The sequence below is a fragment of the Choloepus didactylus genome, chromosome 15, assembly GCF_015220235.1.
Source record: "Choloepus didactylus isolate mChoDid1 chromosome 15, mChoDid1.pri, whole genome shotgun sequence".
Classification (NCBI taxonomy): Eukaryota; Metazoa; Chordata; class Mammalia; order Pilosa; family Megalonychidae; genus Choloepus; species Choloepus didactylus.
The window spans coordinates 23,479,989-23,506,014 of NC_051321.1; the positions used below are offsets into that span (position 1 = coordinate 23,479,989).

General features: G+C 41.5%; 1 protein-coding gene across 6 annotated transcripts in view; it reads right to left on the reverse strand.

Annotated features, from left to right (window-relative positions):
* Positions 1–26,026, reverse strand: part of ADD3 (adducin 3) — a 180,466-nt gene that overhangs the window by 26,087 nt on the left and 128,353 nt on the right. For all 6 annotated transcript variants that reach the window (XM_037805312.1, XM_037805314.1, XM_037805313.1 and 3 more), the window contains exon 2: positions 6,026–6,249. In XM_037805312.1, the coding sequence (XP_037661240.1) occupies positions 6,026–6,220 (195 nt within the window). In that variant the 5' untranslated portion in view covers positions 6,221–6,249. The remainder of the gene's footprint in view (positions 1–6,025; positions 6,250–26,026) is intronic.

A 26,026-nucleotide genomic window follows, 5' to 3' on the forward strand; every position in this document is an offset into this window, starting at 1 on the left:
TAAACTAAGGAAATGTGGACACAGTTAGTAAAAGGACAGAGAGTAGACAGCCATGTGTCAGAGGCAGAGATGGAGTGATGCTACGTGCTAGAAAACATCATGGATTGCCAGCCACTGCCAGAACTCTACAGACTTCAGAGGAAGTCTGGCTCTGCTGACACTGGATTTGGACTTGTAGCCTTCAAAACTGTGAGATGATAAATTTCTACTGTTTCTATTGTTAAGTCTGTGGTACCTTGTGGTAGCATCCCTAGCAAACTAAGACAGGATCATATGACTGTGATTGTTCATCTATATTTTATACTCTTCTACACCATAATATTTGGAAGTTGGGGCTATGTATTTTACATTTCTAGATCTGCCCCCCTCCCCGAGGGCCCAGTTCAGTGCTCCATTAATAAAATAATAAATTAGAGTTTTTTTTCTTTTCCTAGATGTAAGGATGTATAGCAAAGAATCTGATCTCAATCTTGATTCCGTTAAAGCCAGCAAAGATCCATCTCATAGGAATTAGCACTGGAATCTGAACCTCTACAAAACAGTTTTTATCAAGTCTATCACTTGAATGAGACATTTGTCCTGTGTAATTAGCTTGTCTATCATCTATTCGAGAGATTCATCTTTTTTTTCTTTTTTAAAATAAGTAATAAACCTTCACTGAATGTCATAAAGTCATTTCCTTCTTCAAGCCAAACAAAATCCTACCTGAAAAATCACTTTGCCTCAAAGAGAATTATAGTTTGAACAGCTCTCTCATCAAACATACCTCCAAAAAGTATGGTCAAAACAAAACAAAACACCAGGTGAAAAATGAAACGTTTAAGCTAGAGGAGGTTACCTTAAAAGCCTATCTGAATCTCGCAACTTCTTTTTATTTTATGTATCTTCTTTCATTGTTGAGGGGGTGTTCCTGTAAACTTTGATTTCATAAGACATGGACAAAAAATAAACTTCTAAAAACATGAAACATTCAGAGATTTGAGATTCATGTAGGCTAAGAGTAAACTTTTAGCTGACCCCATATATACCATAAACCAAAAATAGATTCAACTTGAAATACCAGATCTTAAGGTTTTTGTGGCCAAGATCAGAACTTTCAGGAGAAAGCGCCAATAAATCAAAGATTTTTAAAATCACAGAAAAGAGGACCAATTTGATAAAAGAAACTGACTTGATGCAATTACTTCAGTTTATGCTAAAGAAATTACATACATTAATTTTATCAGTAATGTCCAATTTATGAAAATCAGTTAGGAGAACACTGATAAATGCTGGGGACAATGGAGAGGGATTTTAAATATCCACAGCTGGATGTTCTACCTCATAATAATTACTAGAGAGAAAAATTGGGAAAAAAAAAAAAACAAGATTACAGACTTATTGCTCCCAAGGCCCCTTATAATTATGTTACTAGATGTCTCCTAAAGCAGGATTAGGGGCATAACAAATTTACTTAGAACTTCTTCATTAAGAAATGTATTCATTTGGAAATAGGTTATCACTGGCCCTGTTCAAAGGAGAAAAAACAAATAAACCAAATTTTCTTCTAGATGGTCTTTCTCCTGTATTTAAGTCTTAATTAACAGGAAGCTAAATATTAGAATAATATCTTGTCTTGAAGAAGGTATATAATAAAAATGCAAACAAAGTTAAGAAAGAACACTTGGATCTTAAGCTTCCAAAGTGACCAGACAGGTCATGGTGAATTTGACCAATTATTCTAATTAAGGCAACTTGTTATCATTTTAGACCTCAATTACAATGTTATCCTAGAATGCATGTGGCTTTAAAGTTTCTTCTATCTTCAAAATGAGCTTGCAGCACTAGACATTGCCTTGTTTTTAAGAAATGTTAGTATGTTACATGCCAGACCTGTCATCATCCACCAAACTTCTGTCAACCAGTCTAAATTGTTTCCTATGGCAAAAAGGCTTAAGAACTTTAATTCTTTTTTTTGAAGCCCATGAACTGTTTTCCATTTTAAGCAGTCAAGTTCAGCAGACTTGTTGGGCAACTTGCAAGCATGTGAATCACTCAAAGACCACCCAACTATTCATATATCCAATCATTGATCCATGCATTCAAAATTAAATCATTATCTACAATATATAATATATATGCTATTTGCTAGATTTTCAGCTTTCTTGCTTCTTTAACACTGATGAGGAATCACTTAATTCCAACAGTTTGTCTTGGTCCATTCATTCTAAGACAAAGGGGGTAACTGATAATCTAGGGTCTCCATAGACATGATATAAAAGGAGTGTGTTGGTCAAAAAGAACCTGTGGATTCTCTCTACTACATTAACAAAATCTCTAGCTAAACCAGTTTACCCACTGGCAATTGGTTTCTAAGACAAATATTTTCTTCAAAAAAATTCTTAAATTTGACAAAAGGTTGTGAAATTCTTAGAAAGAAATAATGCTTGGGGTCAGGATGAGACAAATTCTTTGTTCTTTTCTTACTTTCTCAGCTCAAGACAATAAAATTTCATGAATAACTCTTGAGTTGGACTGAACTAATTTGAGTAACTGAATTTGAAGATGAATAAAACAATAAGAAATATATGGGCAGAATTTTTTGTTATTGAATGCTGTAAGTGGTAGAGCATAGTGGTAAAGGGTATGAGCTTTGCAGTTTAAATTTGGACCCTACCACTTAACTAAGCTGTACAACGTTTGGCAAGTACTTAGCCTCTCTAAGTGTCAGTTTATTCATTTGTAAAATAGGGATATTAATACTTCTTTGACTGTGTTGAGGGTTAAATGAAATAATGTACATAATAGATGCCTGACACATATTATTTAAAAAGTATTCTAATTTGCTTTTATTAGTTTCTCTCCTAATTTCTTTTCTTCCCAAATGAACGGAGGCTTTTAAATGGAAGACCTTCAATTTTGTTACTTACAAACATGTACTTAGTAATAGCTTTGATTTTAATCCATCATTTATAGATTTTGTCTAACAGAGTGAACCTCAATAATATTCACAGGAGACCCACAAACATTTTAAGAGAATTATATTGGCAGAAACACTGCCAGCTTGGGCTGAAAGGGACAAAGACAGTACAAAAGGAAAAAGGTCTTTGAAACCCCAAAACCTCTACAGAAGGAAACAAGTTAAGAAAAACACATAGCTGCAAACACAGGCCTTTTCAAGGGAAAAGAAGGATGACTCAAAGGATGGAACCAAGAGCCCAGACAGCAAAGCCAAGAGCCACAGAGATACACATCTGGGAAGTAGTAGAACTGAATTCTCATCAAGGAACATCAAACATTTGCCCAGATGGATTTCAGAATTGCTATGGGCCAATGATTCCTTTGCATCCCCAATTTCCCCCCTTTTTGAACAGTAATGTCTATAGCAGATATCCTATTTATGTCCCACCATTATATGTTGTGTGTGGGGGGTTGGGGTAGAGGCTGATAATTTGCTTCTTTAGTTCACAGGTCTACAGATTGAGAGGAACTGTACTTGAGGAATTGTATTTAAGGAACTACACCCGAGGAGCATCATCTGCACCTGGACCAGATTTAGATAATGAGATTCTGGAGTTCAAGCTAAAGCTATACTGGGATGAGAGTTCAGGGAGGGTGTCAGGATAGAGTGAATGCATTTTGCATGTGGGAGGAAGATAAATAAATTGTGGCTGAAGGGCAGAAAATCCTCCCCTTAAAGTTAGAGCTTAAATTTCTCTCCCCTTGAGTGTGGGTTAAACTTAGTGACTCACTTCTAACTAATAAATGTGTGTGGAAGTGATGTATGTACTTCTGAGACTGTGTCATCAAAAGCTTTGAAGACACCTTTTTGCTCTCTCTCTTGGATACTTGCTCTGGTGGAGGACACTCAAGCAGCCCTAGGGAGAGGTCCCTGTGGCAAGGAAGTGAGGCCTTTTGTCAACAGCCATGTAAGTGAGTCATGTGAAGAGCAGATCTTCTAGTCCCAGGCAGACCTTCAGAGAATAGCAGCCCTGACCAATGTCCTGACCACAACTTCAAAAGATACCATGAGCCAAAACCTCTTGGCTAAGTGGCTCTTTAATTCCTGACCCACAGAAATAGTGAGATAATAAATAATTGTTGTTTTAAGATGAAAAGTTTGGGGACAATTGGTCATTTAGCAATAAATTACTAATACAGGCCAGGTTTGATTTCCTTTAGTGATACGTTTCTGCTGCATTAAAAGAAGTTTGAAAACCATCATCGGAAATATGGCAGGAAGATGAAATTTATACACTTTTCCAAGTGTTTTACAAGCAAGATTTAAAATTCATTAGCAGAGATCCAGGAAAATAATCAACCCAGAAATCTTTTAAATCTTCTTGTTCCTCTCTGGGTAGAAAATGATCACTCTTGCTAAACGAGAGCGAAATGCAGTCTATATGAATGCCCTTTCCCATTATTTTATTAAGCCCCCAAGGAATAAATAAAATCAGTATTTTTAAGTCAATTTACAAATGGAAATATGCAAATATTAAAAAAAAATCTACTTTTAAAGTTATGCTGTCTTTATTTTAATAGAGAAATTATAAAACGAAACTCCTGGCATGGAAAATTATTTTAATAGTTTTTTCATTTAAACTTTACTATCAGAATGCTATGACCCTCTTTGGGATACTTCCAAAGAAATCTCAATATTTAACAACCAAAATTTGAAGTTCATTTGATCCTTTCAATTACTTTATACTATCTGTTACTATAATCAACAGCTAATAAATTAGTTCTTACAAGTGGGATTTCTTTAAAGGAGGAAATAAATCTATTTTGATCCAAATAATTATTATGTCCTTTAAGTATTTATAAACACAGAAACTCAAGTTCGCACAAAGTAAGGCACTGAATAAAACTTGCTTATGATGACTTCTCTGCTCAATCTCCTCTCCGTTTGAAAAGGGTTTCTTTAAACTAGGTTCTATATTAAAAAAATTCCTCAAAGCTTGCCTTGCCTTCATACCCTGTACTTAAATGCTTTCATGTAGGCCACTGGTATGGGGGAATTACTCAGAGCAGAGTTCCCCTTCAGCTTTGAACTCAACCTTTGTGATTAAATTCACAAGGTCACTACAAGTACAATTTACAAGGGCCACCTTAGGCAGTTCTATTCCTTGGTGCTTATTTTAGTATCTAAATTGGAAACTCAAAATAACTCCAATTTGGGCATCATGTGTCCTGTGTGCTGAACTCTGCCTTAAGGAGCTCATGATCTTCATTTTGCATAATGTTAAATATTTATTCTGCATCTATACTAAGTCTGTCTCACGGTTTGTCAATTTGAGCAACCTTTTGTATACTACTTTGCTTATGGGATATTTTCTGTAACTGTATGGAAAAGTTAAGATCTTGCTGTAATTTTTCAGTCATGTTAAATCAAACCACTATTTCATTTTCCATCGTTTATATGTGACCTTTGCAATTCCACTAAGGGTTTGTAAGAAAACTAAATCATTTGAATATTATTCACAACTTCTGGATACTGGTGCATAGACAGAATTTTCATCTTGAGTTAATAAGTTCATAATTCACTTTTAATCTAGCTAGTTTGGTGTGTATGCATTGTGTGTGTGCCTGTCTGATGAAGTAACATTAGGCTGCCAAATCACAGACCTTCTCAAAAACCTTAAATCTTCTCATACTGCTCTTTGTGTCAAGGTACTCAAAGGAAGATAGAAATACGTGCATGGGATGTACCTAACTCATTTTTTTTGGTTCCTAACACTTCAGTCAAGCCTTTTCTTTCTTCAGATTTTCAGTTTGAACTGAATGTTCTTGGATTCACTAGCATCTTTTCGTTTTTCTTTAATAAAACATTACACCAGAAAATACCACCCAAGACAATGCCAGTTTGTTATTACAAGTCAAATGTATAAAATAGGTGTCTATTTCTCCTCTGACAGATCAAGCAACTGGCCACTCCTCCTCCACCCCTCCTTTAAACCTGAGGGTAGTTTAAAATACCCCCTACCTTGTTATACCAAGGTTCCCAAAGAGGAAGAAAAATTAGAGCATTCTGGTTATTTCAACTTACAGGACTCTGCAGGATCTGAGTAACTCGTTTCCTCTGCTCCATCATATTGAAGTCTTGTCGTAGATCAGGAGACATGTTCCTCTCCCTGATGTATTCTGGGTCATTTTCATCGATGCGGTCAAAATATCTCTCTTTGTGAGGCATGCTTGGAGGAGGAGGAGTGGTGATTATGCCTTGGCTGCCATCTGAATTCATGCTTCCAGTCTGTCAATTCCCCTTGTTATCTGCATTAATAAGCACAAAGGAAGAAGTTTATTAACAAATTCAAATTTTACATGGGTCAAACAGTTCCCTTTTTTTTTGCCCTCAGAATAAGACTAGCAACTTTGTGAAATAAAAATTTAGAACAAGTTTTTATTAATATAAAAATATCTTAGGTAATAATGCTAAATTGGAAATTGATATTTTTGGCACTAATGGAAACTTGTGGTTCAACAGTGATAATGCCATCAATTGCCAACTGAATTTTTAAAAGGAGCAACAACCACAGTCTCCAAAACCAAAATGCCACATCTAGATGGCAAATTTTCACAATTAGTGAGCATGTCAGTGGAGCTTCTCCTTTATCTCTTACTTATGCTTTTATGTTAGACTAAACCTTGGTCATATGTAACGACCACTACATGCTACAGTAACAGTAATTTACTAACATTCCAGAGAAACCCAGCTTTAAGTTTTTAAATCATTCAACGACTTCCCAGAGAAAACGTGGAATTAAGGGTGCCAGACCATATAACTTTAGCAGATGGTACTTTATCTCTAAGTAAGAAATAATAAAAAACATTCAGAAGTCACATGAACAGCTATGATTCACTTAATTATCATGATTATTACTGATACTTAGGATAATCCATGATTTTTATGCCAGGAAAACAAATTCCTTTGGGTTTTGCTGCATCTAAGCACTTAATCAACAATAATTGGATCTAACTATAGTTAGATCAGTAAGACAATCATTTAACAAGCCTCTCCCTCTCCCCCAATATGATCGCATGTGTTAGAGGTCTGCTTCTCAAACTATGGTGAGGGACTTTTAAAATAAATTTTAATTTCCAATCTGCTACAGAGCAATATTTTTGAAAAATTCAAAATAATGCACACTGATGTCATGGCAATGTCAAATTGCAAGACATTTTTAAACACTCACTATCTTATTCTGTCCTGTCACAGACTGATAATAGACAGTCTGTATACTGGCACCAGACCACAGATCACACTTGGACTAGTGCTGACCTAACAGACAGTAATGGCACTGCCAAATTAAAGGAATGCTTCCTTTGACTTTTAGTTGAAGTGATATGGCATAAGTCTACATCAAGAGAAAGGGAAACCATTGATTAGATATCCCTTTCCCTAATTGCCCTTTTGAACTGGGTATAGAAAATGCAAGGAGGGATATGCAACACAGAAGAAGAAACAAACAAACACAAAAGAAATTGCAAAGATGGTTTTCCTTAAAACATGTTTCTCTATAGGTGGTAACTGCTTCTATCAAGTGCAACCTGTTCAGTATAAATGTTTGGATAAAAGAAAAGCCATCTAACTACAAAATGGTATTCATTCAACTGATTATTTGTCTGGTATGAAGAATCATTTCATTAACAATGGGGAACTAAATGAAAAACATCAAAGTATCCTTTTTCCATTTGCATAGAAAACTAGGGAAGGAAACATTTCTTTGGACCTGCAACTCTGTAGATATGTAAATCTGTAGATTCCCCAGAGCCTCAGATTCCCAGGAGAACACTTGTCTAGGCAGATTCAGAAGGGAAAAGGCAAAGACCACCTTCTTTGCAGGGACCTAATTTCCCTGATAATGTCCAGAGACTTTAAACACAGAAACAACCAGGGAAGTTATTGTCTATAATCATTTCTAATAATACTCTTCTCTGATAGAATTAAATTCTAAAGCTGCTATGACCCAACTTAGCCCAAGCAAACTAAGTATAAGACATTAAAATTTCTTGCATTATTAATTCAGATCATAGAAATATAAACTCATTCTTTTAAAAACAATTTCTGCAAAACATGTTAATACTTAAGTTTTATTCTACTTGCTGAGATCAGTCTCAAATACAGCATTCTATGAGTTATCCAAATTACTTTACTGCACTACACAAAAAATTCCCGAAATACGGTTTAAAAACACTTTTCATCATACTATTTTTATGACATTCTGGTTTTATAACTGGAAAGCAACTAAACAGTGAAGGAAGTGTGAAAAATAAGCTTTTATATAATTGAGACTTCCATGTAAATTTGGTAATAAAAAATTGGGAGAAGCTACTCAACTAAAGAATGTATATCTGATCATTAATGTGTTCTTCACAGGATAAATGACCAGTTTTCTTTCTTTTCTTCTTCTTCTTTTTTTTTAAACAAAACAAAACAAAGCAAAACAAAAAACATCTATTACCAATAGATGGTCATATTATATTCTTCATTGCCATACTTTTATTAGCTTGGCTTACCAACCTATGGTATCAATCATCTTGCTATTATCCAAAATCTTGGTGTGCAGAGCACCAACCAATGACACTTAATTCTTAGTTCAAATCCCAGCTGGATTTGAAGAAGTCTAGAGTTTGACCAATCTACGGGACCTAATTTTCTTAAGAAGCTATTTACAGTAGGTACATTTGAACCCCTTAAAACAGTTTTGTGCTCACTGATAAGAATTTCAAGAAGAATTAAAGTTGAAAGAAAAGCACACATTTATTAGTAAATGTCATGCTGACTTTTAATGGCCAAATACAGACTTAGTGGGTATTCAATTAATGACTGGGACATTATTTAACAAGGACATGAATTCTGTTTTAGTTTACCACAGTAGGCTACTGGCTTTTTAAGCATTTTTTTTTTTAAAGAAATTAAAGATGGTGTCTTTAATTGGATTTTGAATATTCCCCAATCAAAAGCACTATTTAGCCTACAACATGGAGAACAGAGTTGGATAATAAGTTAGTGTCTAACTGAATTTGCTGATGTTTACAAAATAATTTTATTATAACACAGCAAAAAGTAAGGAACCCTGGTGGTAGGTTCACTTCATTGTCCCAGTATTGGATTAAGGGAATTGAAAAGGGAAACACTGATAAGTAGAAGCTTACAGTTTAAAGTAACTCAATGATGAATGCATTTTTAGATAAATAAGGTGAAGAAATACTAAATCAAATGATCCAATTTTTAGTTATAAAATAGAACCTATTATATATGTATAACACTTCATAGTTTTATACCTTCTTCTTTTATCTTTGCTATACTATGAGATACAGATGATAAACCAGAGGTTCAGTGGGTTAGATATCCTGACAGAAATCACACTGCTTGTGTCACAGGCAATATTCAAAGCCATAATTTCTACTTCCTGTTCCACTTTATGACACTAATGCCATTTCATATATCATAAAACAAGGAGCTACAAAATTTTGAGACTTTTAATATACATTCTGTCCTGAATATTAAACTATTGGAGCCTACAGTATCTGTCATAAAATTAGGAAATGACTCCCAAAAAGGGAAATAAGATAAAAATGACTCCAAACACTCTTACTGTATTAAAACTTCAGAAGCCCATTATTTAACTAGGTTTTTTTAACATAAGAATTTTCAAAGTTTTGAGTGCATGGAATAAGAATTGAGAACTTATATCAAGGACTTAGAAGAAATAAAGAGTAAGAACAGTGCTTGTACTTTGGGCGCTCTTGTGTACATAGATGCAGAATTGATAGAGTTTTATATAGAGCTTAAACTAATTATAGGTAAAAGTGATTATTTGCAACTTTGCACATCAACTACTACAAGTTGAACTGTTATTTCAAAAGCTAGAAAAAATTTAGGATCCAAGAAATTACCTGAATATAAACAGGATTCAGGAAAAACATGAGAGAAGCAAAGTAAACTAGACAAGTAGGAACCGTTATCCACAGGACACCTATCATTAAATACTTTTCTGGAGGATTATGTTGCCAAATGCAGAATACTAAACAAGTTTTTCCTAAACCTAATAAATTAGCTTATACAACATGAAAATAAGTGATTTCTATTCTTAGAGAAAACCTTAGTCTTAGACAATATTGATAAACAGGTCGCCCTGCAGAGTACTCACAGTAAAATAACTTGCTGTGGGTGAATATATGTTAGGAGTTGCTGTCCTTGCTTCCTTTAACAAACCTTTATTGAGTACTTACTGTGGAGGCTATGGATGGAGGAGCAAATCAAATCCTTCCAGGAGATACTTATCTAGTTTGGGGACCACGAAGCCCACTGAAAAGCATTCTATCAAAGATGAAGGGAAGCTTCCCAGAGAGGACACAATGTTTTCTCACACTAAGAAAGGTATATGCCCAGGGAAATGGCAGTGTGTCAGGGAATACAGGTAGTTGTGGAATAAACATAGCACTTTTACTAGGATCAATGGTGCTTAAAGACTTGGTGTTAAAAATTTAAGTAGTCTTACTAATTAACTTAAATCACTTTAACAAATTATTTTTATAATAAAAAGTTACATGATTTTGAGGACAGAACAGGTGAATTTCATGCTTGCTACAGAAATGCAAGGTTTCTAATAGACTTATATGGCTAGAAAAGCAGTTATTTCCTACCTTTCTCAGGAAGTTGTACAATATTGAGGGTCCGAAAATTGGGTTTCCAAAGTAAAACTTTAAAGAGGTACTAGTAATCATTACTTTTTTTTTAACTTATTTTAAAATAATTTCAAACTTACAGAACATTTGCAAAAATAACACAAAGCCCATACAGAACTCCAACAAACCCCTCACCTAGACACCTAGATCCACCAACTTTGAACATTTTGCCACATTTGTTATATCCTTCTATCCATCTAAATATTGGTCTATATATTTATCTACCTATTTCCTCAACATTTGAGATTAGATTGTATATATCATGCTCCTTGAACACTTAATACGTCCATGTACATTTCCTAAGAACAAGGATATTCATTTATGTACCACCTCAAGTACAGTTATGAAATTCAAGAAATTAAACTGATATAAAGTTTATAGACTATATTCCAATTTTTTCATATGTCCCAAAAATGTCCTTTTGGGCTTTACTCCTCCAATATTAGATCCAGCCTGGGATCATGCATTGCATTTAATTGTCATTATATCTTTAGTCTCTCTCTTTTTAATTGTGGAAACATATATACAACTTAAACTTTCCCATTTCAACCACTATGAAGAATACAATTCAATGGGATTTAACACATTCACCATGTTGTGCTATCCTCATCACCATCCATTATCAGAACTTTCTCATTACTCCAAACAGAAACCCTGTACCCAGCATACATTAACTCCCTAACTCTCCTTCCCCACTATCCTTGGTAAACTGTCCTCCACTTTCTGTCTTTGAATTTACATATTCAAGTTATTTCACGTAAGTGTCCCTTTTTGTCTGACTTATTCACTCAACACGATGTTTTCAAGTTTCATCTATGTTGTAGCAGGTATCAGAATTTCATTCCTTTTTAAGACTGAATAATATTCCATTATAAGTATATACCACATTTTGTTTTATCCATTCATTTACTGATGGACATCTGGGTTGCTTCCACCTTTTGGCTATTGTGAATAATGCTGCCGCGAATATTGGTGAGGTCATAGGGTGGTTCTATGTTTAACTTTTGAGGAACCACCAAACTGTTTTCCACAGTGGCTATACCATTTTACATTCCCACTAACAATGTGCTAAGGTTCCTATTTCTCCACATCCTTGCCAGCACTTATATTTTCCATTTTTAAAAATAATAGCCAGTGGCATGAGGTGGTATCCCACTGTGGTTTGGAGAAGGCAGAGTGCCTTGCAGAGGTGTCAGTGGCTGGGCTCATATGCAACCGGGAACTCTAGGGAGAGCTGGAAGAGGCTTTGGGTCAGGACCAGTACTGTTCAGAGCACAGGAGATGTTTGTTCAGCTTTGGTTCATTCATTCCTTCGGTCAGGGAACTTTTCCTGCCCAGTGTTCCAAAGTTCTGGTTTCAAAATGGCTTTCTCCCAGGATGTTCCTCTCTAGGCTGCAGTTCCTCAAAAATGTCACTCTTAGTTGCACTTGGGGTATTCGTCCTCTCTCAGCTTCTCTGGACCACAAGTCTGCTTTCAATAGCCATCTTCATACTGTCTCTCATCTGCAGCTCCTGTGCTTTCTTCAAAGTGTCCCTCTTGGCTGTAGCTCCTATTCAAAATGTCACTCACAGCTGCAATGAGTTCTTTCTGTCCGTCAGCTCATTTATATGGCTCCACTGATCAAGGCCCACCCTAAATGAGTGGGGCCACGCCTCCATGGAAATATCCAATCAGAGTTATCACCCACAGCTGGGTGTGGCCATCTCCAAAGAAACACTCAAGAAAATCTAATCAAAACTGATAACATCTGCCCACACAAGATTACATCAAAGATAATGTCGTTTGGGGGACACAATACATTCAAACTGGCACAAGGGAGAAGAGAGAACTCTCACTACTTCTTCGGCCAGCCAGCTTCTCCCAGGGAGTTTACTGAAGACCTTCATCAGAGTTGCCAGCTGCCCTATGGAATTTGGATTCATGCTACCTGCCCTATGGAATCTGGACTCATGCATCCTGCCCTATGGAATATGGAGTCATATATCTCCACAGTTTGCATGAGACACTTTTATAAAATCTCATATTTACAGATATTTCTGTTGTTTCTGTTTCCCTAGAGAACCCAAACTAATACAGCTTGGTACCAGGATTGGTTCTTCAGAAACAGAATCTTAAAACAGGCTTTTACAATTGGTTTTCTACTTTGATTAGACTCAAGGCACTACTGACTCCCTTTCCAATCATCAAGATGACAATGTCAATCCATGGTATGAGCTTGCAATGGAGATATGCAAAATACCACCTCTTGATTCTCCTAATCATACTCTTGTATGAGGCAAGGCTCTGGCTGACAGTGATTCTGACACCTTAACAGAGTTTTGTGGAGTTAAGAGGTATAATGATGTTGGCTGGTGGTTCTTAGATACACGTGATACAGTTATAAGAGAAAGGGATGAGCTGAAGGCTTCAAATTTGAAACTTAAATGCTGTTTGACAGATGCAAAGGTTTCTATGTGTACCCTGAAAGAAAATCTTATTCCCTTTGGCCACAGACTTGAGATCTCTGAAAACCAGACCCAAAGTCTCATTGTAAGGGTAGCAGATTTATAACATAAACTAAAATCTCAACCTTGCAGAGTGTCTGCTGTTAAAGTAAAGGCATTGATTGGAAAAGAAAGGGATCCTGAAAATTTGGATGAGGACATATGGATTGATAATGATGGCAGTGGGGACACTGGAACCCTGGATTCTGCTTTGTAGATACACCTAATGGTCTGCCCTGAGGAAACACCCCCCTCCCCCACCTCCAGCCTGCCCTGAGGAGACAGCTACCCAACCTCCAGCCTACCTTGAGGAAACAGCTTCCCGACCCCCAGTCTGCCCTGAGGAGCCTGCCATCCAATCTCTACCTAAAGAGATTAACCCTTCAGTGCTTGCTAAAGGTGTAATCACCTCCCTGAGGAAACAGCCCTCATTCTTCTGTCTGGAGAAATTAATCCTGTTTCAGCGGAGGAAACTGCAGTGGAATGTCCTGAGTTAATTGGCTTGAAGGATACTTCTAATTCTTTTCATGACCAACCCCCACCACCACTCTTCCCTTAAAAACCTACAACTAGACTAAAGTCCCACCAGGCCCCGAAAAGTGAGGTACAAAGTGTGACCCATGAGGAAGTACTCTATATTCCAAAAGAACTGCATGAGCTTTCCAATTTATATAGATAGAAATCAGGGGAATACGTGTGGGAATGGATATTAAGGGTAAGGGATAATGGTGGAAGGAATGTAAGGTTGCATCAGGCTGAATGTACTGATATGGGCTCACTAAGCAGAGATTCTGCATTCAATGTTGTAGCTCGAGTGGTTAGAAAGGGCATTAATAGTTTGCTTGGGTCGTTGGCTAAAACATGGATCAAAAGGTGGCCAACATTACCTGGGGCTGAAATGCCAGAACTGCCCTGGTATAATGTAGAAGAGGGGATCCAAGGCTTAGAGAGACTGGAATGTTAGAGTGGATTTATCACGGAAGACCTGCTCATACACCCCAAGAATGTCCAGAGGACACATCTTTTACCAGGACCGTGAAGAATAACTTTGTGAGACTAGCTCCACCATCCCTGAAGAGCTCTGTGGTTGTCCTTCTCTGTGGTCATATATTACTGTGGGAACTGCTATCACTGAGCTGCAATCCTTAAACACAATGGAATAATTGGATCCCGAGTTGGCTTCTGCTTTCAATAGCCATCAAGTCTTCAAAGTGTCCCTCTTGGCAGTTAATTGCCAAAGACAAGGTGGGAGTGGCTACCATAAGGGACAGCAGGCTCAAAGCAGCAGTCAAAATAATCTGATTTGCAGAAACATATGGTGTTGGCTAGTAGCTCATGGAGTACCTAGAAGTAAAATAGATGAGCAGTCTACTAAATTCTTGTTTTATCTGTATAAGCACACCTCCATGGAAATAATCTAATAAAAGGTATTACCCAGTTAGGTGGGTCACATCTCCACAGAAACAACTTAATCCAAAGATTCCAATATAATCAACACTAATACATCTGCCCCCACAAGACTGCATTAAAGAACATGGCCTTTTGGGGGACATAATACATTCAAACCGGCACATTAACATTTAAAATTGTTGCAAAAGAAGGAGAGGCTAAACTTGCTTATAATTGTGCTGAAGAGTCTTCCCCTGAGTGCCTCTTGGTTGCTCAGATGTGACCGTCTCTCTCTAGCTAAGCCACCTTGGCAGGTGAACTCAGTGCCCTCCCCACTATGTGGGACCTGACTCCCAGGGGTATAAATCTCCCTGGCAATGCAGGATATGACTCCTGGGGATGAATCTGGACCCGGCATTGTGGGATTGAGAACATCTTCTTGACCAAAAGGGGAATGCGAAATTGTGGAAAGCCGCCTCCCGAATCGGGCCTAGCGTATGCGCTGCAGCCTGCTCTAGAGTTACCCCCGCCCATCGAGTGAGCCAAGATGGCGCCTGCATCCTGTTTCCGCATAGTGACGCATGTATCCGCCACCCGCTCCTACCAATCGAAATCCTGTATACGCGATACTAGCCTAGAAGCTTATTGGTTGTTAATTGTGTATAAAAGGTCTTACCCGGACGGGGTAGGGTGAGACAGCCCACAAGGAGCCGTGCCTGACGGCCACATCGAGGCTGCTCTCCCACGAGGCGCCGTGCCCCGTGTGGGAACCAGTAACACAGAATGTTCATCTAGCTGTAGTAAAGGGCTTGCTTTCACAACTGCCGTGTGGTTCGAGTCGTGATTCATGACCAGGTTATTTCGCGCAGTCTGCATCTCTCTCTCTCCTTCCCTGTTTCCCCTCGCCGGCCGGGAACCGGGGACCGAGCGGGGCAGCGCCGGACAAGTGGTGGCCCGTACGGGGAAGCTCCTCCTCCTGCCTCGCTCTCGACGGTCCCTCTGTGAGGAGAGCAGCGCTGCGCGTCGAGCTTACGGCGGACTTCCCGCACCTGATCAACGCGAGAAGGTGAGTGCGTCTTATTACATGATAGTTAGGGCCCGTGGGTTTTCAGGTGACCCCGGGGGACTCGGAAGAGCTCTCCGAGTGACTGAAGTATAGTGCCGACTGCAATCATGGGGCAGTCCGGAAGTTCACCTCTCTTAGCTCCCTTAAAGAACCTTTTGAAACAATGGGGTATCTCGGTCAGGAAAAGCTCCCTTCAGCGTTTTCTTGATGATGTTGATACTTTTGCCCCTTGGTTTGCCTGCACCGGCAGCCTTAGCCTACCCTCTTGGATGAAGCTCGGTCGCGACATAGACCGAGCGCGCCAGACGGGCGTGTGTATGGACCCGATTCTAGTACCCATATGGGAGACCGTCCGTGCGGTCCTTGAACTAGAATCGGCTACCGGCCTAAGCCCGTCCTCTGTCTTGCAAGAAGCACGGTGCGCGCTCCAAGAAACCCAGTCAGTTTCGTCAGCGGACGGCTCCTGTAAGGGCAAACCGCCGGAGTCCAGTGACTCTGACTCAGAGTCAGATAGCGATACTGACGAGAAGGCGGAAGCATCCCCGCTAATTGAGTGGGAGGAGCCTCCCGCCACACCCGTGCGGCCTTCCGCCCCGCCAATGTCTACCGCTGCACCCCCAGGGACACCCCAGCTCCCAACTGACGCCTTGGGCGGTCCCACCAAAGGACCTTGCCGAGAGCTCCCTCTAGTGGCCATGCCCAGTAAATGTAATTATCCTTTGCTGCCAGACCCGGAAACCCCGATGGGTCGGTCAGGGGAGGGGCAACCTTTGCCGTACCCCCCACCCGAGTATACAGGCCCTCAGGACCCTTTGCCATTAGGTAGTGGTGGGAGACATTTCTGGAGATGGAACCCTTTCACAACATTTAGACCTTTTGGCATGCTGGGTGGCTACCAGCCACTTGAGCCGCAGCCAGTCTCAGAAATGTACCCGGTTATTATCAATCCCCAAGGTGGCAATCGGCACGAATCATATGATTACAAACTATTGAGGGAATTGAGGCAGGCCGTCCATCAGTATGGCCCCAATGCCCCTTATACCTTGAACATGATCGAGAACCTCTCTGCTCTAAATCATACACCCGCAGATATTTCTCAGCTAGCCCGTGCTTGCTTGCCGTCAGGCCGATTCATAGATTGGAAAGCATGGTTTGAGGAGTTAGCTGAAGAGCAGGCCGCAAGGAATGCGGCGGGGAGACGTGGCGGGTGGAATGCTGACATGCTGTTGGGGAGAGGCGCCCATGCCCAGAACCAAACGGGTTTCCCACAAGAGGTCTATGCCCAGATCTTCCGCTGTTTTGTGGGTGCCTGGAAAAAGCTAACAGGTGAGGGAGAGGCTCAGGCCTCACTCAGCAATATACACCAAGGCCCCACAGAACCATTTGCGGATTTTGTAGCCAGGATGCAAACCGCAGCTGAGAGAATCTTCTCAGATCCAGGAGTAGCAGAGACTGTGGTTAAGCAAATGATTTTTGAGCAGTGCAACAAGGAGTGCAAAGTTATCCTGGCACAAAACAGAGCAAAAAATTTGACAGAGTGGGTCAGGCTCTGTAGAGATGCTGGCAGCCCTTTAACTAATGCAGGTCTAGCTGCCATGCTAGCCAGCTCCCTACAGGTGGCTACAAAAAGCCCGAGAACCTTAGGGGCAAAGTCTAACGGGTGCTATGGCTGTGGCCAATCAGGGCACTTTAAGAGAGATTGTCCCAATAGACGTCAGCCCCCTGCCACTCAACGGTTTGGCGAACCAGGTGCAGCAACCAGGCCGTGTGGCCGTTGCCACAAAGGCCCCCACCGCGCAGAAGACTGTAAATCGGTTTTCGATGCGCAGGGTAGACGCCTCTCTGGCCGCCCCGAGCAGATTCCAAAAAACGGGAAGAGGGGGTCCGCCCTTTCGACGGACCCCCTTGCATGCCATTCGACAACACAGGATCCGATCAAATTCGTGCGTCCCCCGGCTCAGCAGGACTGGACCTCTGTGCCACCTCCAGACTCGTACTAACCCCCTCCATGGGTGTCCAGTTAGTAGGGACCTCCTTCAAGGGGCCCTTACCGGCTGGTACTGTAGGGCTCATATTGGGAAGAGCATCCACGGCCCTGAAAGGATTAACAGTTATACCAGGACTTGTAGATTCAGATTTCACAGGCCGTGCCCAAGTTATGGTTCAATCTCAGCGGGGCACCTTAGTCATTGCAGAAGGTGATAAGCTGGCGCAGCTCCTGCTCTTACCCAGCTTACATGCAGTCTTTCCAAGCAGAATCAGACAGAGAGGGGAAAAAGGGTTCGGATCCAGTGGAGCGATTTTTGAGGGACTCCATATGTCCCTGGAGTCTCGACCTATGCTAACCATTAAGGTGCAAGGCAGATCTTTCTTGGGCCTGCTCGATACAGGGGCCGATCGGTCTATCATAAGACAACAAGAATGGCCCCCCACCTGGCCAACGAGCAGGGCGGAAGAGCCCATTAGAGGAATAGGCCAAATTTCAGCGCCCATGCTCAGTGCAGCTGCCCTTCATTGGGCCGATGAAGAAGGACACCAAGGCAGTTTCCAGCCTTATGTATTAGCCCTGCCTGTGTCTTTGTGGGGAAGAGACATTCTGACCCAAATGGACGTTACTTTAATTAGCGGCTACTCCCCAACCTCTAAGCGACTGCTAAAAGAAATGGGGTATACCCCCGGCAAGGGTTTAGGAGCTTCACTGCACGGACGTGCGGAGCCTATACAAGCTGCCCCCAAGTCTGACAGACGAGGCTTGGGTTTTTCATAGGGGCCACTGAGGAGAGATTCCCACCCACACCTATAAAACTAAAATGGAAAACCGAGGCTCCGGTGTGGGTGCCTCAGTGGCCCTTGCCACAGGAAAAACTTGCAGCGTTGCACGCCCTAGTATCAGAACAACTAGAAAAGGGCCATATCGCCCCTTCCACGTCACCGTGGAACACCCCTATATTCGTAATAAAAAAGAAATCTGGTAAATGGAGACTGCTACATGATCTAAGAGCTATTAACGATTGCATGGAGCCTTTAGGGCCCGTTCAGATGGGACTGCCCCTCCTCTCGGCATTACCGGAGCACTGGTCGATTTTCATCATAGATCTGAAAGATTGCTTCTTTTCTATTCCGCTCCACCCTGAAGACACCCCTAAGTTTGCCTTTACTGTGCCCTCTAGTAATCAAGAGGAGCCCTGTCAACGCTTTGAATGGACAGTCCTGCCCCAAGGCATGGCTAATAGTCCTACCATGTGCCAGCTGTATGTCGCTGCGAAGCTAGCTAGCACTCGGCAGCAGTTCCCTCAAGTGAAAATCATCCATTATATGGATGACATTCTCTTAGCCCATAGAGACACAGATCTTCTTAAAACAGTTTTGTCACATTTAGTCCTTAGTCTTAGAGAAGCTAACCTAGAGATTGCCCCTGAAAAAATCCAAATGACTGACATTACCACTTTCCTGGGGGCGAAAGTCGCACCCACTCATGTTTCCCCCCAAAAGGTGTCTCTCAGGCTAGACAATATACACACTCTCAATGATCTACAAAAACTCATGGGGGATATCAATTGGATCCGTCCATACCTAAAAATACCCAATGTCAAACTAACACCTTTGTTCGACCTGTTGAAGGGGGATTCTAATATAAACTCACCTCGAAGCTTCACTCCAGAGGCAAGGCGAGCACTATGCCAGGTGGAACAGGCGCTCAGTGGCGCTGCATTGAAGAGAATAGACCCTGATGAGCCTTTTGAAGCCTGCGTGCTGCCGACAGAATTACAGCCCACTGCGGTACTGTGGCAGCGGGGGCCGCTGCTCTGGGTCCACCCTGGAGTTTCCCCCAAAAAAGTCCTAGAGCACTATCCTACAGCGGTTGCAGACTTGGCCCTAGAATGCATTAAAAGGGCTGTGCAGCATTTCGGTCAGCAGCCCAAAAATCTCAGGGTGCCTTATTCTTCCCAGCAGCTTGAGATACTCACCGGATGCATAGATCAATGGGCCATTCTCCGGTGTACATTTCTTGGTCCCATTAACAATCAGTTCCCTAAGGCTCCTCTCTTGCAGTTTGTCACCCGGCACCCAGTGATTTTTCCCAAAGTAACCTCTCCTAGGCCACTAGCAGGCGCCCCCACCGTATACACGGACAGCTCCAGCTCTGGAACAGGGGCGTATTGTGTGGAGGGGGACACTCCTAAAACAGTGCTCTTCCAACCACAAAAGCCTCAATGGGTAGAACTGCAGGTTATCATTGCAGTCCTGGAAAGCCTTTCCGAGCCCTTAAATGTCGTCTCGGATTCTGCTTATGTTGTGAACTCTGTACAAATTTTAGAAACGGTGGGCATTGTTAAACATTCCTCTACAGTAAGGACGTTCTTTGCCAAACTACAGGAGGTTATATGGACCAGGCAACACCCTTTTTACATAACCCATATTAGAGCCCACACAGGTTTGCCTGGCCCTATGGCCCAGGGGAACCATAGCGCAGATGTAGCCACTCGACAGCTGCACATCTTTCCGACGCTGGTACCGTATCAACAAGCCCGAGAATTCCATGCCAAGTTTCACATCAATGCAGGTACCCTAGCTAAGCGGTTCAGCATACCACGTGCGGCTGCTCGAGATATTGTCCGAGCCTGCAACAATTGTGCAGAGCAGAGAGCAGTCCCCTCGGTTGGGGTCAACCCTAGGGGTCTCACCCCAGGGGATACTTGGCAGATGGATGTCACTCATCATTCAGAGTATGGTAAGATCAAGTACTTACATGTGTCGGTGGACACATGCTCCCAAGTTTTATTTGCCTCTGCTGAACCAGGAGAAAGAGTCTCCCACGTCATTGCACACTGCCTTGCTGCATGGGCAGCTTGGGGTAAGCCAAAGACGTTAAAGACGGATAACGGGCCTGCCTACACTAGTAAATCCTTCCAAAAATTTTGTGACAACATGGATGTCCAATTAAAACATGGCATCCCCTATAACCCTCAGGGGCAAGGAATCATTGAAAGAGCGCACAGATCTCTCAAAGACTTGCTTAAAAAACAGAAAGAGGGTATAGGCCATGGCCTGTCCCCAAAAGCTCGACTGTCTGTAGCCTTGCTCACATATAATTTTTTAAACGAAAATTCACAAGGAATGACACCTGCCCTGCAACACACCACCCCGAGTCCTCCGCATAGAGGTCTAGTCCGTTGGAAGGATGTCCTGTCGGGGCAGTGGAAAGGCCCTGACCCGGTGCTCAGCTGGGCCAGAGGCTCTGTTTGTGTTTTTCCCCAGGAACCAGGACGTCAACCAGTGTGGGTTCCGGAAAGACTGGTGAGAACCGTGACATCACCTGAAGAAGCCAAGGAACAGCTGTCAGAAACGCCAACGAATATACAACCTGAACCATTAGACCAAGCCTCCGACCCTGCTGATGATGGCGACGACCGACAAGACGATAATAGTAGGACTGACCACCCCGCGGTTGCCCAAAAAGAGGATCGGTAACTCTGTTCTTTGCTCTCCTATAGCAATCCTTCTAATCTGCCTTTTTCTTTTTAGTGGAACTGTGGTAGCGCAGGAGAGTGGTCTTTGGGGCCTGTGGCATCATCCCCCGACCCTGGCCCCATTCTCTGCTGGGTCTCCCGCCTCTCCTGTGTTTTTCACTCGTACCCTGTCTCTAGGTCTCCACCACCTGCCTTCTGACCCTCCACAAGTTTCAACGAGTCCTTCCCCCTCACCAATGACACACTGATCCTCTCTTTTGCTAACCTCTCTGTCAAGGTTGTCAACACCACAGTTGCGGCGAATGCTACTTGTGAAACTGGTAATGGCGAGTTAAGTAAGGGAGTCTTGCTTGAATTTCTTAACGTTACAGGGAAGAGCCGCCAGTCTTGTGAAGGGATCTTGAGTAAAAAGGAGACTCAAAGGTGCCTTTTCCTTCCGGGGTTTGCTCCTACAGTCTGCAACCGTTCCAAAGACCCGGATGCCTCGCCGCCCCGCTATCCTAGTGTATCGCCCAAGTTATGTCTGGCTCCCCGTCAAGGCAACCGACTGGGTTGGCCCTGTTTCTCAAGTTGTTTCACTTAACAATATCCCCTTCTCTAAGTCTAGGCGTCCAAGAGGCATAAAAGAATGGCTATCGAATGCTGCCAGTGTAGCTTCCTCTTTGTTTGTCCCAACGATCGGGCAGGCTGTGCTACAAGCATGGACAGATCGGCAGCTCGCCATAACGATGGAAACGGTAAATGGCTTGGTCAACCTTACCCGAGACGTGCTACGCCGCCACAATCAGATGCTGAACTTAAATTTCCAGGCCATTCAGAAACTCCAAGTGGAGATAGATGAACTTGGACTGGAAATAGATGGACTCTGGAGAGTGCTTCAGCAAACATGTGACACCCGGTGGCTTACGGTTAAACTCTGTGTCACTCCTGTCAGGGCCAACGTGACCGGAAGCATTTCCAGAGTCTCTGATTGGCTGAAAAGGTCATATTTTCCTGAATTTGTTAATCTCTCCCAACAGGTGGAGTCTAGTTTAGACACAATTGGGGGGATCAAGTTAAAACCCGTTAAAGTCGATCTCTCCGGGTTAGGCGAGGTTCTACAGAAACTATTGCACAGTGTTTCTTCCTGGTTCTCTTGGCCCAATTTAACTAATTGGATCCTCATTGCAGTGGGATTATTGGTGGGATTAGTCGTTGTTAAATGTTTGCTAGAACGCCTGTTTCAAGCGCAGCAGCAATTGCGTGTTACCACTATGATGGCTATGACTCCCACCTCTGTTACCCCCGATAGTGACCGATTTATTAACCATACCCCTTCCTGGTCGCCTCAGGTGGGGCGCTTTGGAGCAAAATTTGTAGCGAATCGCATGGCTGTTTCTCGGGTGTAAAAGGCGACACCAGTAGTCATAATTTTGTCTCAGGTGGGTCTCTAGGGCAGAGTCCTAGCTGTGGCCAGACTGGACCCTAGCCATTGCACAGAGACACCTAGTGACACCCCCGACTCTGGTTACTGCTGTTCCTGCCCCCGTCGTTGTTCCCCAGTTGCCAGGCAAAGCACTGCAGGGAGAGTCACGTTGTTTCCAGCTTACGGACTCTCCGGTCTCCATATGACGTGAGCATTCTGGTTGGTGCTAGAGGCTCCGCCGCTGGATGGCTGAGGCCTAGTCCAGACTCCCCAAAGCACCAAAGAGGTTGTGAACCATTTGGGTTCACGGGAGCACGCTCATCACTGGAGACACTGGGTCAAAAATAAATAAGAAAGGGGGAGATGTGGAAAGCCGCCTCCCGAATCGGGCCTAGCGTATGCGCTGCAGCCTGCTCTAGAGTTACCCCCGCCCATCGAGTGAGCCAAGATGGCGCCTGCATCCTGTTTCCGCATAGTGACGCATGTATCCGCCACCCGCTCCTACCAATCGAAATCCTGTATACGCGATACTAGCCTAGAAGCTTATTGGTTGTTAATTGTGTATAAAAGGTCTTACCCGGACGGGGTAGGGTGAGACAGCCCACAAGGAGCCGTGCCTGACGGCCACATCGAGGCTGCTCTCCCACGAGGCGCCGTGCCCCGTGTGGGAACCAGTAACACAGAATGTTCATCTAGCTGTAGTAAAGGGCTTGCTTTCACAACTGCCGTGTGGTTCGAGTCGTGATTCATGACCAGGTTAGTTCGCGCAGTCTGCATCTCTCTCTCTCCTTCCCTGTTTCCCCTCGCCGGCCGGGAACCGGGGACCGAGCGGGGCAGCGCCGGACACGAAATGAAATGAAATAAAGCTTCAGTGGCTGAGAGATTTCAAATGGAGTCGAGAGCTCACTCAGGTGGACATTCTTACGCACTATAATAACACTTTTTAGATTTTAATGTATTGGAATAGCTAGAAGTAAATACCTGAAACTATCAAACTCCAACTCAGTAGCCTTGACTCTTGAAGACAATTGTATAGTATTGTAGCTTACAAGAAGTGACAGTGTTATTGCGAAAACCTTGTGGATTGCACTCCCTTTATCCAGAGTATGGGTGGATGAGTAGAAAAATGGGGACAAAAACTAAATGAAAAATAGGGTGGGATGGAGGGAATGATCTGGGTGTTCTTTTTTACTTTTATTTTTTATCCTTATTCTGATTCTTTCTGGTGTAAGGAAAATGTTCATAAATAGATTGGGGTGATGAATGCATAACTATTTGAGGGTACTGTGAACAGTTGATTGTACACCATGGATGACTGTATGGTATGTGAATATATCTCAATAAAACTGAATTTAATAAAAAAAAATGTGCAATGATGGAAAAAAAATTGTTGCAAAAGACCCAGACTGGGAGAAAATATGTGCAAATCACATACACAATATGTGGTCATTATGAATAAGGTCAGTGGGTTGTATCAATGTCAATATCCTCAATATAGCTTTACTATAGTTGTACTACAGTTTTATAAAATGTTACCATTTGGGAAAACTGGGTGAAGGGTAAACAGGATCCCCCTTTATTGGTTTATACAACTGCATGTGGATCTACAATTACATCACCAAAATAAAAGTTTAATTAAAGTAAAAGGCCCCTCCATAACCTGCCCTCTGTAAGAATGTAAAAAGCAAAATCGCTGTGATCAACTCTGCAGCAGCATAAAGTTTACACTGTAGTTATCATTATAGATATTTTCTGTACCAGAAAATATTTTAAAGTAGTTAAGTCAATACAACTAAATTGCATCTGAATAAAAGTATGGATAGTGTTGGCATTAACTGTTAACTGCAAAGTATTTCTCATGGTGATCAATCTGGAGGAGCTCTGGAATACATGTGATTTATGTAACAGTTTACTCAAGTTAAGAACAGCTAAAATATGAAACCCCCAAGGACACAAAATAGAAGTAAAAAAGCATTTAACAGATACTATTTGTGAGTTTAGTACTAATCTTTATCAGTCAGGAGACACAGCAAGTGAAAATATTAACTCAAATACTGGCTTTATTAAGAAACTTAAAAATAATTTTGCTGTATTCAGATCAGTTTAAATGTGATTGTTCTCAATCAGATATATTCACTTAGTTAAACATAGTTAAAATGTTTTAGAAATTTAAGCTGATTATCAGAATTTAAAACTTTTAAATATATTCTAAGAATTTCCTTCTTTGTGATTTTTTTTTTAAATCAGAAAGAAGTATGGTTCAGAGTACTAAACTGGGGATAGAGGCCAGGATTCAAGTCTTGGCATTTCCACCAACTGTCATGTGACCTTAGAATACCCAAGGAAAATTCATCCAACAGGTGTTTGAAAACCTACGTGCCAAGGTTCTGTACCAGGGATATGATAGCAAGTAAGACAGACACAGTTCTTCCTGGGGCTTGTAGTCTGGTAGGAGTACAAAGTAAACAGGCAATTACATTGTCAAGGGGCTATGATCAATTGTAAAATACAAGTTTTGTCTCAAAAAAACCCTTCAGATATTCCCAGTTCCTATATCCTATGATCCTATTTGTCTTCTGACTTAGTCCCATATTGAGGTAGATAAAGAACCTTGATTTAGCTTAGTATTCATCACTTTTAGAGATTTTCTAATTCTGACTAGGTGTTTCTTACTTTAGTGGTAGGCCATCATAACATTAAAAAGACAAATTATCAATTACTGAGCTCCTACTATGTAGTATATGCTCATAACTAGGCTGAGGACTTTACATACATTACCATTTACTCTTCAAAATCCTATGAGGTAGGTATTATTATACCTGTTTATATAGATGAGGAAATAAAGTCACTGAGAAGTAACTTGTCTTGGGTCAAACAACTAGCAAATGGTGGAAAAAGAGTTTAAATCTAGGTCTGTTTAATTCCAAAGCCTATGTTCTTAATTGCAACAAAGATCCAGGGATAGCTAGCAGGTAACTCCTTGAACCCAATGCCAAGTTATTTAGTTATTTAGAGTGTTGGAAAGGTTTGATACTAACTAAGAGAGAAAAAATACCAGAATTTCCTAGGCCTGGAAAGGACTGATGCATCCATTATTTCTGTGGTTTACTCTGCTCCCTCCCAAGAAGGAATGTTTTAAAGGAAGCAAGTGGTAGATTTCAGACCCTCTTACCCTGGAACAACTAATCCTAAGCATAAGTATTTCTGCTTCCACAAGATACGTGAAACAACTCAGTTCTAGGGCTCCTTCTCTCTAAAACTGACCAACCCAATCTTTAATACCACATACGCAAAAGCCTGATTTCTAATACTTAAGAGTGATATAAACCAGTGTAAACCAGCCTGAACTCCATGAGGGAAAAAAATTAGTCTTTCAAAAGTGTTCTTTGAGTTGAAAATGATGCATAAAGCAGATTAAAAAAATAATGTTAATCAAACTTGTCAACACTATGGGTTTTCCTCTGATGTAATTTTTGACCAGGCAGATCAGAAACAAGATATCAAACATAAACAAAATGTTTTAAATATCTTATCCAAATG